The sequence below is a fragment of the Artemia sp. Qi Xiang Cuo genome, chromosome 19 (assembly GCF_049724085.1).
Source record: "Artemia sp. Qi Xiang Cuo chromosome 19, ASM4972408v1, whole genome shotgun sequence".
Taxonomy (NCBI): domain Eukaryota; kingdom Metazoa; phylum Arthropoda; class Branchiopoda; order Anostraca; family Artemiidae; genus Artemia; species Artemia sp. Qi Xiang Cuo.
In genome coordinates this window covers 41673634-41689254 of record NC_142812.1, presented here as the reverse complement: position 1 = coordinate 41689254, position 15621 = coordinate 41673634, and the positions used below count along the sequence as shown (strand labels likewise).

The window sequence follows — 15621 nt, the reverse complement described above, 5'->3', positions numbered from 1 at the left end:
TAAGTTCTGAAACCGCTCGAAAACTATGTTACACCATTGTTTTCTTATATGTTGCCGATTCGATTTACCAAATTTGGTCACTCCGATTATCAAACAGTTCGATCTATCAAACTTGGTCAGAGTTATTACAAACTTGGTCACTCCAGACGTAAAACTAAATATTCCATCAGAGGCAGAGTAAAGAAATCGTATGTAGAGTTTGATTTAGAGTGTAATTTACACCAAAGGAATGACCCTACTCCGCCATTCTGGTTCAATAAAACATTTTGTTTTAAAATAAATAGCACAAGGAAAACAGAATACCTTCCACAGGTTCAAAGGTGTGACCATCAGAAGCAATCGCTTGCAAAGTATGGCCATCAACGGAGACTTGGATAGGGCAGTTCATATTTCCATTGCTAATCATCCTGAATCGATACCTGAACCCCTGAAATAAAAGTGCAACTGTTTTCACTCTTACGAACTGTTTGAAAACAGGTGAGGTTTTCAATGTGTTTGTGTTTCCGTGGGAAAACTGACGAACTTCTCAAAGCAAAGAATCTATGCTGATACTATTCGTTTTGAGCCCATTCTGAGTGGACATGCTGTGTTCTATTATTGACTAATTTAGAACAAACAGTTGCATAAGTTGCCTCTTTGGATGGCTAGAGAATATAAATACCTATACCACACGTCTTAACTTCACTAAAGGGCATAACATACATGGGCAGATCCAGGGGGGGGTGGGTTAACGGATCCCCCTCCCCCGGGAAATTTTTTTGGCACCCTATCTTGTTTTTTCTCTGTTTTACCATTTTTTAAGTAAACTGGTCAATTTGGCCAATTATTGGCCCCCTAGTCGCATTGCCCCCCCCCCAAGATTTTGCTCAAGATCCACCTTTGATAGCTTACAAATTTAACTATCATGTCCCAATTATTTTGACAATTCCCATACACAGAGATTATTTGGGAGGGGGGATTTTGTGACGGACCTAAATCTAAAGCAGTAAATACAGGTAAATTATGGGATAGACAACGGAACTAAATAAATTCGTGATGGTAATTGTAACAAAATTGATGTTTTGGGAGGGTGAAGCCTGACAGAAGCTGGCGAGTGGGGTTATCAGATGGGGGAAAGCAATGATGGAAACTTTAACACGAACAAGGAAGCCTTTTCTATAAAAGTAAAAAAAAAGAGATGGGCGAGCCCTATCTAAAAAAAATAACACCCAAGAGGGCATCAATAGCCAGTAGCTACTTGTTTTTATACTTTTTAAGGGTACATAGACAATGTGCTTTTATGGGATTAGTCTCAGCAAAGTTTGGTGCAAATTTTGTAGTCAAAAATATGTTTTTGGTGTCTTTTTGGGAAAGATCGCTCTGTTTTTTGTATTTAGTTATTACAAACTATCTGGTTCAGGACTTTCTTTGATATAGGGATGGGGGATAAGACTCTAAGCCCCAGATGTTTCCGGCCAAGTCCAGTTAGTTTATAATATTGATCTGAGAACGATTAATAATCAATCCTGAAAAGTTTTCTTTAAAAATAATCGAAAGGGAGGGGGAAGTCTGAAATTTCAAAAATAGATTTTACAAGTTCAAGTCAAGTTCAAGTTCAAGTTCATTTAATTTCTCAATAAATCACTACAAGACAAAATAACACTTTTACAATATGAATCAATGGAAAACACAATATTTACAGAGGGTGCCTACACAGTGAGTTATACTCGAAAACAAGCTCTCTAAAAAATAAAAGAAATAATAATAATAATAACAAACGATGAGAAGATATGATAGTACACTAGATGTACTGGGAAGAAAGTGCGACACCACACTGAACCCACAGTCCACACCCCAAATCAATAAAATACCACATAATTAAATATTTATCAACAATAGCACCGGCCAACATGACTTCAAATAAATGAATACTTATTTATAATTACTTATTAGATATAGTTTGAATTTAGCTTTAGAAACTGGAATAGAAAAACGCGAATCCATATTACCTTCATAAATATTCCAGAACTTTATTATTGAATTTTTAGGAGAAACTCTGGATCTTTCAGTTCGGATTCTAGGGCAAGGTAATTTGGCTGAACTTCTTAAACAATAATTATTCTGGACAAAAGAAACTAAAGAGAAGTTACTAGAATTTAAAGCCAATGGTAATAATTCTTTTATTTGTTTTAGTCTGAAAAGGACACAATTTGCAGTAAGGACTAGATCAACTGGCAAAATTCTTAAAATAGTATAAAGGCTCTTAGTAGGGGATTTATCGGGGAAAGAAGATGGGGAAGGAAGGAGTGCTTTTAACGTACGAAGGGCATTATTTTGAAGACGTTGAAGGGGCTTAATAAGAGATTTGAAAGTATTTAAATAAGCAATTGGACAGTAATTAAAATAAGAATGGATTAGAGAATAATAAACTGACTTAAGAGCAGGGAAAGGGAGGTGGAATTTTAGATACCGCAGTAACCCCTCATTCCTTCCTAGCTGCATCCTTAGCCTATCAAGAGGAAGTTTCCAAGATAAATTTTCATCAACCGTTAGCCCTAGATACTTACAAGACTCCTTCCTGGCAATGGTAACTAGTTCTCCGTTAAAACGGAAAGATATTTGGGAAATCGACGGTACAGCATGAGAAATTCGAGAGAAGATGATAAAATGGGTTTTCGAAAAGTTTAACACCATGAGGTTGTCAGTAAACCACTGCAATAGCTTCTTTAGACCAAAACAGAGGTTTTCTCTGACGGATTATTCATCTGAACCTGTGACAGAATTAGCCGTGTCGTCTGCGAATAGGACAGCAAATCCATCATCGTTGATAGTGTTCAGAAGGTCATTGGCGTATATTAAAAATAGTAGAGGTCCAAGAATTGAACCTTGTGGTACTCCTACCTTTTCAGAACATGGCGTTTTTACCGATCTTACTGCACCTCCATCCACAAATTGATTCCGACCACTGAGGCAGGACTGGATGAGTAAGAGAGCATTACCTCTTATTCCGCAGTTGTCAAGCTTATCCAGAATCAGATGACAAATCGTGTCAAACGCTTTTTTTTACATCCACAAATATTGTAGCTGGTATCACATCACGGTCCATCGCATCATTCAAAAATTGTAGCAAACCCATTATAGAATGTTCAGTTGAGTGCCCAGGCCTAAATCCAAACTGATACTTGTTGAAGAAGTTCGACCTAGTCAGATAATTTATCAGTCTCTAGTCGATGCAGAGCTCCATAGTTTTTGAAAAAGCAGAAAGACTCGAGATCGTGTGGTAGTTAGAAGGCACCTTGGGGTCGCTACCTTTATGGAGGTATATAAAGTTCACCGACTTGAAGACAGTAGGACTGATGCCATCTTGAAAGTTAGATTTCGTTATGTGAGTGATAACGCCGACATAGCAATCGATGGTTTTTTGTATCAGGCTTTTCGACAACCCATCTGGACCTTTGGAGTGACAGTTTTCATGGCTTGAACAATATTCAGCAGTTCGTCTTCAGTGACTGGCGACAGAAACATAGAGGAGCAAGACGGCGAAGGTAGGTCTTTTTTGTAATTATCCGTGACGACAGTTGAAAGGCCATAAGCTTCCTCTACGGTTGCTTCTCCAATACATGCAAAAAATTCATTTACCGTGTTGGCTACTTCTTGTTGGGATGTTGAAGATGTTCCATCAGGCTTGGCTCTGGTCTCAGGAAACGTACTAGTTTTTTGTTTATTCAGGCATTCATTTATCAGTGTCCATGTCTTCTTTGGCGATCCTTCTGCTTCTTGAAACTGCTTATGGTAGTAAGCCTGTTTAGCTTTCCTGAGCAGGGTTGTCAGAGTGTTTTTATAATTCTTGAAGTCCGTACCATGTACATCAGGATTATCAATATATTGCCTGAATAGCATATTTTTGTGTTCAATACTGGTTAGTAAGCCTTGGGTGATCCAAGGTTTTTTCGGGGTCGCATACCTGGAGCGCTTTTTCGAAAAGGGGCAGGCAGAGTCAAGGGGAGAAGAGAATTTCTCAATAAATAGGGTAGCCATTGCATCTGGGTTGGTTTCTTCATAAACTGAAGTCCAGTCACTACAAGTCAATTTAGCTCTCAAATTTTGTAATTATTTATCATCAATGGTCCTTCTTACTTTTATATTCGGGTTAGATTTCAGTTTATTTATCAAAAATTCCCCAAGTAACATAGAGTGATCCGATTCATCAGTTAATGCGACATAACTCGAATGTAGATTAAAAATCGTAAAAATGTTGTCAATAACTGATGCCGACTGTTCACTAATGCGTGTTGGTATTCTTGCTTTTGGAACCAATCCGGCAGAAAAGCAACTAGTTAGTAAATCTACCGGTAGAGATCTTAATTCTTGGGTCTCCGAACTCACCAGTCCCAAATCTATATTAAAACCACCCATAAAAACCACTTTATGGTTCTTAAAATTCATCCGTTGTGTTAGATCATTCAACTTACCAATAAAATTTGACGCACTTGATCCCGGTGGTCGATAAAATAAGCATAGGAGTAGCTTCTCCTTACCAGACTCTATCTCAACCATTAAAAATTCAAACTCCATCTCTTGATACAAATCATTAAAATCCGTAATTTTACGGATAGGAAGATACTGTTCAATAAGCACGGCAAGTCCACCTTTTGAACGGGAAGACCAGTTTCTAGTAACTATCCTGTACCCGGATACACCAACCAAAGAACTATTACCATCACTAAGAAAAGTCTCACACAGTCCCAGAATACCAAAACGATTACTATAAAGAACTGTGGATAGAAAATCTAAACTACCAAACACTCCTCTACAATTCGTAAATGCGATACGGGAGGATTCTAACTGATCAAATGGAGGGATTTTGTCATTATTTATATATTTACTACGAGGAAACGACTGGATAAAAAGATCAGAAGATTAATCACCAGTTGATCCTACCGATTTAAATAATTCATTTAGGTCAAGTTGTTTTTTCTCAAAATCATAGAGCCGGTCCGATGTTCTCTCATTTAACAATTTATATCATAATAATATCATACACATAAAACTTACCAAAATCAATATGAAATGATAGGCTAATGAGTAAAAGGTGGTACCTCGGATAATTCCCAGCATGCGAGGAGTGAAAAAACGAGCAGAACAAGAACTTTTTTTGCACAACTAGAGCTAGACAGAAAAGAAGGAAAACATGAAAATAATCACACATAATGACAAAGCACAACAAACACACTATGACGAGATCAATTCCAATCTCTTTTTTCACTCGCGGAATATAATAATAAATCAAAATCGATGTCACAACTAATTCATTAACTAATTTTGACACTAGACCACGAAGACGAAGCAGATCCTTTAATTTCCAGCCATATGTCTATGCCTTTTTGACGAACCCGAGAAGACGTTATTTTGCCTTTCATTTTCATCTCACGTGCTTTGGCCAATAGTTCACTTCTTCGGATATTCAGTTCAGGCGGCAAGTCTGTGCAAATAATGATACCACTGGCCTTAAGTTTACCGACGTTTGACATTATAGCTTGAATCTCTATTTCGGACCCTAACGATACAAGCAAAGGCTTCACTTGCTTTTGCTTACATTTACGTTGGCGGGAGTCAGTAATATTTGCCGAACGAGAATTAATGCGATAGCACTTCGTTATCATTACTGGCTCATCAATTCCTAGCTTATTCGCAATAAGGTTTTTCACATTAGCTTTAGGCGTTTCATTAGATTTTTCTTCCGGTAATCTGTGAACCAACAAGTTAAGCTTTCGGTCTTTAACTGCAAAAGCAAGCAATCGTTTCTCTAGAGCATCAGATTTAAGCTTCTGCTCCTCTAGTTTAGATTCTAGTTCAAGTATTCGTGAATCACGGGTTGTTGCATCACTTTTTAACGACACAACTTCCGCCGAAATTGAGTCTAGTTTGCTGGAAAACTCCACCTGAGACGCAATTATTTTGTCCAGTTTTTCTCTAATTAAATTAACAAATTTGTCGAATGACGACTGACTGACGTATGACATCTTTAAATACTACAAAATCTGCGAAGTTAAATCTTTAGTTTATTCCAAGACAAATGGTACTCTGATTACCTTAATTGGTATTTCACTTGGCAAATATCCACAAACAGGTAACACAGATGCAATTAGACAAGCCTTGAAATGTAATTTAAATCCAGTCAACTTTTATTCTTTAGTTTCTTTCATAAATAGCTATAATCCACTTTCGATGTTAGTAGAGGTGACCCTAAAGCCCCCACGGGGACTCCTTATATGGGCATAGAATACTGACGGGGCTCCAAATAAGGGCATAGCCTCCCTAGGAAGAATGATTACGTAATGGGGTCAATGACCTCTTTTTTCCAAGGTCGATTTATTTGATGTTTCTATGTGTAATAACTCCGGGACGAAGGTTGCACATGCGCATTGAATTCTAACGGGAACAATGTTATTGATCTAGGACTCGAGCGGGAAGTGAATTTCCGAGAACTTGATTACGTAATCGTTCGTGAATGTCATGGTGTCCAGAAATAGTATTTGTTGTTGTTGTTGCTCTCGCCCAAATGTTATGACATTCTCATAAACAGTTAGATCACGTGTTTCCTTCTCAACCAATCAGTGAGTCGGTTACATCCCCCCTCTCAGCCACTCAGAGGGCTTGCTTACATCTCCTTCCAAGTCAATCAGGGGGGGGGGCGGAAATATTAAAAAGAGGATTGCAGATTGGGCTAGTTTAGATTTTTAGTTTATTATTTTATTACCTATTTAGTTTAGATTTTTAGTCTATTTTAAGTTTTTTTTTATTAACTTTATTTAGTTTAGTTTTCAGTTTGGTTTAGTTTAGATTTTAGTTTAGTTTTAGTTTAATGTTTAGTTTAGTGTTATAATTTATATTTTGTTTAGTTTTAGTTTAGTTTTAGATTAGTGTTTAGTTTTAGTTAGAGTTATACTTTAGTAGTTTAGAGATTAGAATTTATTTCTAGTTTAGTTTTAGATTAGTGTTTAGTTTTAGTTATATTTATAGTTTAGTTTAGTTTTAGATTAGTGTTTAGTTTTAGTTTAGAGTTTTAGTTAGTTTAGTTTAGTTTTAGTTTAGAGTTTTAGTTAGTTTAGTTTAGTTTTAGATTAGAATTTATTTCTAGTTTAGTTTTAGTTAGTTTAGTTTTAGTTTAGTCTAGATTTTTAGTTTGAGTTTTAGTTTACTTTTAGTTTTTTAGTTAAGCTACAGTTTGCTAAAGAGTTTTAGTTAGAGTTATAGTTTAGTAGTTTAGTTCGGTTTTAGTTTAGTTTTAGATAAGTGTTTAGTTTTAGTTTAGAGTTTTTAGTTAGTTTAGTTTAGTTTTAGATTAGTGTTTAGTTTTAGTTAGAGTTATAGTTTAGTTTAGTTTTAGATTAGTGTTTAGTTTTAGTTTAGAGTTTTAGTTAGTTTAGTTTAGTTTTAGATTAGTATTTATTTCTAGTTTAGTTTTAGTTAGTTTAGATTTAGTTTAGTCTAAATTTTTAGTTTTAGTTTTAGTTTACTTTTAGTTTAGTTTAGATTAGAGTTTTAGTTTAGCTACAGTTTGCTAAAGAGTTTTAGTTAGAGTTTTAATTTAGTAGCTTAGTTTGGTTTTAGTTTAGTGTTTAGTTTTAGTTACTTTTAGTTTAGTTTAGTTTAGTTTTAGATTAGTGTTTAGTTTTAGTTTAGAGTTTTAGTTAGTTTAGTTTAGTTTTAGATTAGTGTTTAGTTTTAGTTTAGAGTTTTAGTTAGTTTAGTTTAGTTTTAGATTAGTTAGAATTTAGTTTCTAGTTTTAGTTTTAGTTTAAGTTTCGTTAGTTTAGTTTAGTAGTCTAGATTTTTAGTTTTAGTTTTAGTTTACTTTTAGTTTAGTTTTAGATTAGAGTTTTAGTTTAGCTACAGTTTTCTAAAGAGTTTTAGTTAGAGTTTTGGTTTAGTAGCTTATTTTGGTTTTAGTTTAGTTTTGATTAGTGCTTAGTTTTAGTTTATAGTTATAGTTTAGCTTTAGATTATTGTTTAGTTTTAGTTAGATTATAGTTTATTTTAGTTTTATATTAGTGTTAGTTTTAGTTTTTAGTTTTAGTTAGAGTTATAGTTTACTAGTTTAGAGATTAGAATTTATTTATAGTTTAGTTTTATTTAGTTTAGTTTTAGTTTAGTCTAGATTTTTAGTTTGAGTTTTAGTTTAATTTTAGTTTAGTTTAGATTAGAGTTTTAGTTTAGCTACAGTTTGCTAAAGAGTTTTAGTTAGAGTTTTAATTTAGTATCTTAGTTCAGTTTTAGTTTAGTTTTAGATTAGTGTTTAGTTTTAGTTTAGAGTGATAATTTAGTTTAGTTTTAGATTAGTGTTTAGTTTTAGTTAGAGTTATAGTTTAGTTTAGTTTTAGATTAGTGTTTAGTTTTATTTTAGAGTTTTAGTTAGTTTAGTTTAGTTTTAGATTATTGTTTAGTTTTAGTTAGAGTTATACTTTAGTAGTTTAGAGATTAGAATTTATTTCTAGTTTAGTTTTAGTTAGTTTAGTTTTAGTTTAGTCTAGATTTTTAGTTTGAGTTTTAGTTTACTTTTAGTTTTTTTAGTTAACAATTTTCGTTTTACATATGAGTTTTAGTTAGAGTTTTAATTTAGTAGCTTAGTTTGGTTTAATTTTAGTTTTAGATTAGTGTTTAGTTTTAGTTTAGATTTATAGCTTACTTTTAGTTTAGTGTTTAGTTTTAGTTAGATTTATAGTTTAGTTTATTTTTAGATTAGTGTTTAGTTTTAGTTTAGAGTTTTAGTTAGTTTAGTTTACTTTTATTTTAGATTTTTAGTTTTATTTTTATTTTACTTTTATTTTAGTTTAGATTAGAGTTTTAGTTTAGCTACAGTTTGCTAAATAGTTTTAGTTAGAGTTTTAATTTAGTATCTTAGTTCGGTTTTAGTTTAGTTTTAGATTAGTGTTTAGTTTTAGTTTAGAGTTTTAGTTAGTTTAGTTTAGTTTTAGATTAGTGTTTAGTTTTAGTTAGTTATAGTTTAGTTTAGTTTTATATTAGTGTTTATTTTTAGTTTAGAGTTTTAATTAGTTTAGTTTAGTTTTAGATTAGCGTTTAGTTTTAGTTAGAGTTATACTGTAGTAGTTTAGGGATTATAATTTATTTATAGTTTAGTTATATTTAGTTTAATTTTAGTTTATTCTAGATTTTTAGTTTGAGTTTTAGTTTACTTTTAGTTTTTTTAGTTAAGAGGTTTCGTTTTACATATGAGTTTTAGTTAGAGTTTTAATTTAGTAGCTTAGTTTAGTTTAATTTTAGTTTTAGATTAGTGTTTAGTTTTAGTTTGGAGTTTTAGTTTAGTTTTAGTTTAGTTTTAGTTAGTTTAGTTTTAGTTTAGTCTAGATTTTTAGTTTAGTTTTAGATTAGTGTTTAGTTTTAGTTAGAGTTTTAATTTAGTAGCTTAGTTTGGTTTTAGTTTAGTTTTAGATTAGTGTTTAGTTTTAGTTTAGAGTTTTAGTTTAGTTTTAGATTAGTGTTTAGTTTTAGTTTTAGTTAGAGTTTAGTTTAGTTTTAGATTAGTGTTTAGTTTTAGTGTTTAGTTTTAGTTAGAGTTATAGTTTAGTAGTTTAGAGATTAGAATTTATTTCTAGTTTAGTTTTAGTTAGTTTAGTTTTAGTTAAATTGATACATGCTGTTCCAAAAACATTTTTCGGCTTCTTCAAAAACATTTTATCGCAATTTTGAGTTATTTTAGCTGAGAGCATTGTTTTCCCCGACATTGAGGGACCACACAGAAACGATCTGATGGGTACTTCAAACTGATACATGCTGCTGGGGACAATAGTCGGAATGCAAATAAATGTAAATCATACGTGCCCAATGAATAAGTAGTAATTTTCCCCATAGATCTATGTATTCAAGAACAACAAAAAACAATATTTCATGGTAACATTTATTTCGGCACTGCATGAAAACAAATATTTGCCGTCAACATGAACAACGATAAAAATAATAACACTTGTTCAACAAGAACAGTTGACAAAAGTTCATGGTGGTCAACATGAAAACTCTATTTGTTCAACATGAACACAGGGCAATGATAACACTTTATCATTGCCCTGAAATATTGTTTTTTGTTGTTCTTGAATAGATAGATCCATGGGGAAAATTACTACCTACTCATGGGACACATATGATTTACAGTTAGTTGTAGTCCGACTGTTGTCAACAGCATGTATCAACTTAACTAAAACTAAACTAACTAAAACTAAACTAGAAATAAATTCTAATCTCTAAACTACTAAACTATAACTCTAACTAAAACTAAACACTAAAACTAAACACTAAAACTAAACACTAATCTAAAACTAAACTAAACTATAACTCTAACTAAAACTAAACACTAATCTAAAACTAAACTAAAACTCTAAACTAAAACTAAACACTAATCTAAAACTAAACTAAAACTGAACTAAGCTACTAAATTAAAACTCTAACTAAAACTCTTTAGCAAACTGTAGCTAAACTAAAACTCTAATCTAAACTAAAATAAAATTAAACTAAAACTAAAACTAAAAATATAGACTAAACTAAAACTAAACTAAATAAAACTCTAAACTAAAACTAAACACTAATCTAAAAATAAACTTAAACCAAACTAAGCTACTAAATTAAAACTCTAACTAAAACTCATATGTAAAACGAAAACTCTTAACTAAAAAAACTAAAAGTAAACTAAAACTAAAACTAAAAATCTAGACTAAACTAAAAATAAACTAAACTAACTAAAACTCTAAACTAAAACTAAACACTAATCTAAAACTAAACTAAAACCAAACTAAGCTACTAAATTAAAACTCTAACTAAAACCAAACACTAATCTAAAACTAAACTAAAAATCCAGACTAAACTAAAACTAAACTAACTAAAACTAAACTAAAACTAAACTAAAACTCCAAAGTAAAACTAAACACTAATCTAAAACTAAAATTAAACCAAACTAAGCTACTAAATTAAAACTCTAACTAAAACTCATATGTAAAACGAAAACTCTTATTTAAAAAAACTAAAAGTAAACTAAAACTCAAACTAAAAATCTAGACTAAACTAAAACTAAACTAACTAAAACTAAACTAGAAATAAATTATAATCTATAAACTAATAAAGTATAACTCTAACTAAAACTAAACACTAATCTAAAACTAAACTAAACTAACTAAAACTCTAAACTAAAACTAAACACTAATCTAAAACTAAACTAAACTATAACTAACTAAAACTAAACACTAATCTAACACTAAACTAAACTAACTAAAACTCTAAACTAAAACTAAACACTAATCTAAAACTAAACTAAAACCGAACTAAGCTACTAAATTAAAACTCTAACTAAAACTCTTTAGCAAACTTTAGATAAACTAAAACTATAATCTAAACTAAACTAAAAGTAAACTAAAACTAAAACTAAAAATCTAAACTAAAATTAAACTAAACTAACTAAAACTATAAAATAAAACTAAACACTAATCTAAAACTAAACTAAACTATAACTCTAAATAAAACTAAACACTAATCTAAAATTAAGCTATAACTCTAAACTAAAACTAAACACTAATCTAAAACTAAACTAAAACCAAACTAAGCTACTAAATTAAAACTCTAACTATAACGAAAATTGTTAACTAAAAAAACTAAAAGTAAACTAAAACTCAAACTAAAAATATAGACTAAACTAAAACTAAACAAACTAAAAATAAACTATAAATAAATTATAATCTCTAAACTACTAAAGTATAAATATAACTAAAGCTAAACAATAATATAAAACTAAACTAAACTTACTAAAACTCTAAACTAAAACTAAACAATAATATAAAACTAAAATAAGGTATAATATAAATAGAAATAAACACTAATATAAAAATAAAATAAACTATAAATCTAACCTAAAACTAAAAACTAATATAAAACTAAACTAAAAACGAAAAAAGCTGCTAAATTAAAACTCTAACTAAAACTCTTTAGCAAACTGTAGCTAAACTAAAACTCTAATCTAAAATAAACTGAAAGTAAACTAAAACTCAAACTAAAAATCTAGACTAAACTAAAACTAAACTAACTAAAACTAAACTAGAAATAAATTCTAATCTCTAAACTACTAAACTATAACTCTAACTAAAAATAAAAACTAAAACTAAACACTAATCTAAAACTAAACTAAACTATAACTCTAACTAAAACTAAACACTAATCTAAAGCTAAACTAAAACTCTAAACTAAAACTAAACACTAATCAAAACTAAACTAAAACCAAACTAAGCTACTAAATTAAAACTCTAACTAAAACTCTGTAGCAAACTGTAGCTAAACTAAAACTCTAATCTAAATTAAACTAAAAGTAAACTAAAACTAAAACTAAAAATCTAGACTAAACTAAAACTAAACTAACTAAAACTCTAAACTAAAACTAAACACTAATCTAAAACTAAAATAAAACAAAACTAAGCTACTAAATTAAAACTCTAACTAAAACTCATATTTAAAACGAAAACTATTAACTAAAAAAACTAAAAGTAAACTAAAACTAAAACTAAAAATCTAGACTAAAATAAAAATAAAATAAACTAAATAAAACTCTAAACTAAAACTAAACACTAATCTAAAAATAAACTAAACTAACTAAATCTCTAAACTAAAACTAAAAAATAATCTAAAACTAAAATAAAACCAAAATAATCTACTAAATTAAAACTCTAAATAAAACTAAACACTAATATAAAACTAAACTAAAAATCTAGACTAAAATAAAACTAAACTAACTAAAACTAAACTAAAACTAAACTAAAACTCCAAACTAAAAATAAACACTAATCTAAAACTAAAATTAAACCAAACTAAGCTACTAAATTAAAACTCTAACTAAAACTCATATGTAAAACGAAAACTCTTAACTAAAAAAACTGAAAGTAAACTAAAACTCAAACTAAAAATCTAGACTAAACTAAAACTAAACTAACTAAAACTAAACTAGAAATAAATTCTAATCTCTAAACTACTAAAGTATAATTCTAACTAAAACTAAACACTAATCTAAAACTAAACTAAACTAACTAAAACTCTAAACTAAAACTAAACACTAATCTAAAACTAAACTAAACTATAACTAACTAAAACTAAACACTAATCTAAAACTAAACTAAACTAACTAAAACTAAACTAAAACTAAACACTAATCTAAAACTAAACTAAAACCGAACTAAGCTACTAAATTAAAATTCTAACTAAAACTCTTTAGCAAACTGTAGCTAAAATAAAACTCTAATCTAAACTAAACTAAAAGTAAACTAAAACTAAAACTAAAAATCTAAACTAAAAGTAAACTAAACTAACTAAAACTCTAAACTAAAACTAAACACTAATCTAAAACTAAAACTAAACTAACTAAAACTCTAAACTAAAACTAAACACTAATCTAAAACTAAACTAAAACTCTAAACTAAAACTAAAACTAAACACTAAACTAAAACCAAACTAAGCTACTAAATTAAAACTCTAACTAAAACTCTTTAGCAAACTGTAGCTAAACTAAAACTCTAATGTAAACTAAACTAAAAGTAAAATAAAACTAAAACTAAAAATTTAGACTAAAATAAAACTAAACTAACAAAAACTAAACTATAAATAAATTCTAATCTAAAACTAAACTGAACTAACTAAAACTCTAAACTAAAACTAAACACTAATCTAAAACTAAACTAAACTATAACTCTAACTAAAACTAAACACTAATCTAAAACTAAACTAAACTAACTAAAACTTTAAACTAAAACTAAACAATTATCTAAAACTAAACTAAAACCTAACTAAACTACTAAACTATAACTCTAACTAAAACTCTTTAGAAAACTGTAGCTTAACTAAAAAACTAAAAGTAAACTAGAACTCAAACTAAAAATCTAGACTAAACTAAAACTAAACTAACTAAAACTAAACTACAAATAAATTCTAATCTAAAACTAAACTAAACTAACTAAAACTCTACACTAAAACTAAACTAAACTAACTAAAATTCTAAACTAAAACTAAACACTAATCTAAAACTAAACTAAACTATAACTCTAACTAAAACTAAAAACTAATCTAAAAATAAAATAGAAATAAATTCTAATCTCTAAAATACTAAAGTATAACTCTAACTAAAACTAAACACTAATCTAAAACTAAACTAAAACTAAACAAAAATATAAATTATAACACTAAACTAAACATTAAACTAAAACTAAACTAAAATCTAAACTAAAACAAACTGAAACCAAACTAAATAACGGTAATAAAAAAAAAACTTAGAATAGACTAAAAATCTAAACTAAATAGGTAATAAAATAATAAACTAAAACTCTAAACTAGCCCACTCTGCACTCCTCTGGTTCTCATCTTGCCGCCCCACCCCTCTGATTGACTTAGAAGGAGATGTAAGCAAGCCCTCTGATTGGCTGAGAAGGAGGATGTATCCGACTCGCTGATTGGCTGAGAAGGAAACACGTGATCTAACTGTTTCCGGGAAACTCATAACATTGGCGAGAGCAACAACAACAAATACTATTTCTGGACACCATGAAATTCACGAACGATTACGCAATCAATTTCTCGGAAATTTACTTCCCCCTCGAGTCCTAGATCAATAACATTGTTTCCCGTTAGAATTCAATGCGCATGTGCAACCTTCGTTCCGGAGTTATTACACATAGAAACATCAAATAAATCAACCTTGGAAAAAGAGGTCATTGACCCCATTACGTAATCATTCTCCCTAGGGAGGCTATGCCCTTATTTGGAGTCCCGTCAGTATTCTATGCCCATATAAGGAGTCCCCGTGGGGGCTTTAGGGTCACCTCTACTGATGTTCACTCAGAGAACAGAATGGCTAATAATAATCCTAATGATGAATAATAATCTTTATTATTGCCAAAATAGCATAACTCACTTGGATATCTTATGAAATTAACTCAATTTAAGAAATCCAAAAGTTCAAATAATGCATTGGTCAGAAACTCCAGTCAATTCAATTTATCCAGTGACGTCACACATTCCACTAGGTTAAAGATACTGAATTAATATTTAAATAGTTTATAAGACGTAAAAGCGCTCACACTATTTCGTAACTACTGAAAGAATTCAGTGTCTAATTAAATCAGAATAAAATCCTTTACCGACAACTGGTTCAAAACTGTGATTAATCCTTTTTAAAAGAATAGATAGAAATTAACTGTTCAAAGACTGAATCAATACTGAACAATCATAAGTTTCATATTTTAAGAAGTTTCTCTACAGAAAGAATTTTTACTGGGCATACAATTGGCACGGGTCGCTCTTTACATACAGTGTGTTCACCAGAGCGTACAGAAAAATAAGATTACGGACGATTACAGCGCCAATAATGTATCCGTTGTGTATTTTTATGATCCGGGGAGTGCTCAACTTTCGAGAGTATTTTTTATTATTGAACAATCTGAGTGAAGGTTTAAGGTATACCTTTTTTGTTGAAAAAGATAAGAGCTTGAAACAGCAGTTTTCTTATTTGTTTTCCGGACCTGACCAACGACAAAATTACATAATGTTATAAAAAAAAAATCAAAACAAATTTATGGTGACACATTTATTTAAACCAAGTTATTT

General features: G+C 29.8%; 1 protein-coding gene across 1 annotated transcript in view; it reads right to left on the bottom strand.

Annotated features, from left to right (window-relative positions):
* The window catches only part of LOC148940850 (multicopper oxidase 3-like), a 125738-nt gene that overhangs the window by 27921 nt on the left and 82196 nt on the right, over window positions 1-15621 (bottom strand). Inside the window, exon 6 of the mRNA XM_089105696.1 lies at window positions 304-427. Coding sequence (XP_088961822.1) covers window positions 304-427 — 124 coding nt within the window. The remainder of the gene's footprint in view (window positions 1-303; window positions 428-15621) is intronic.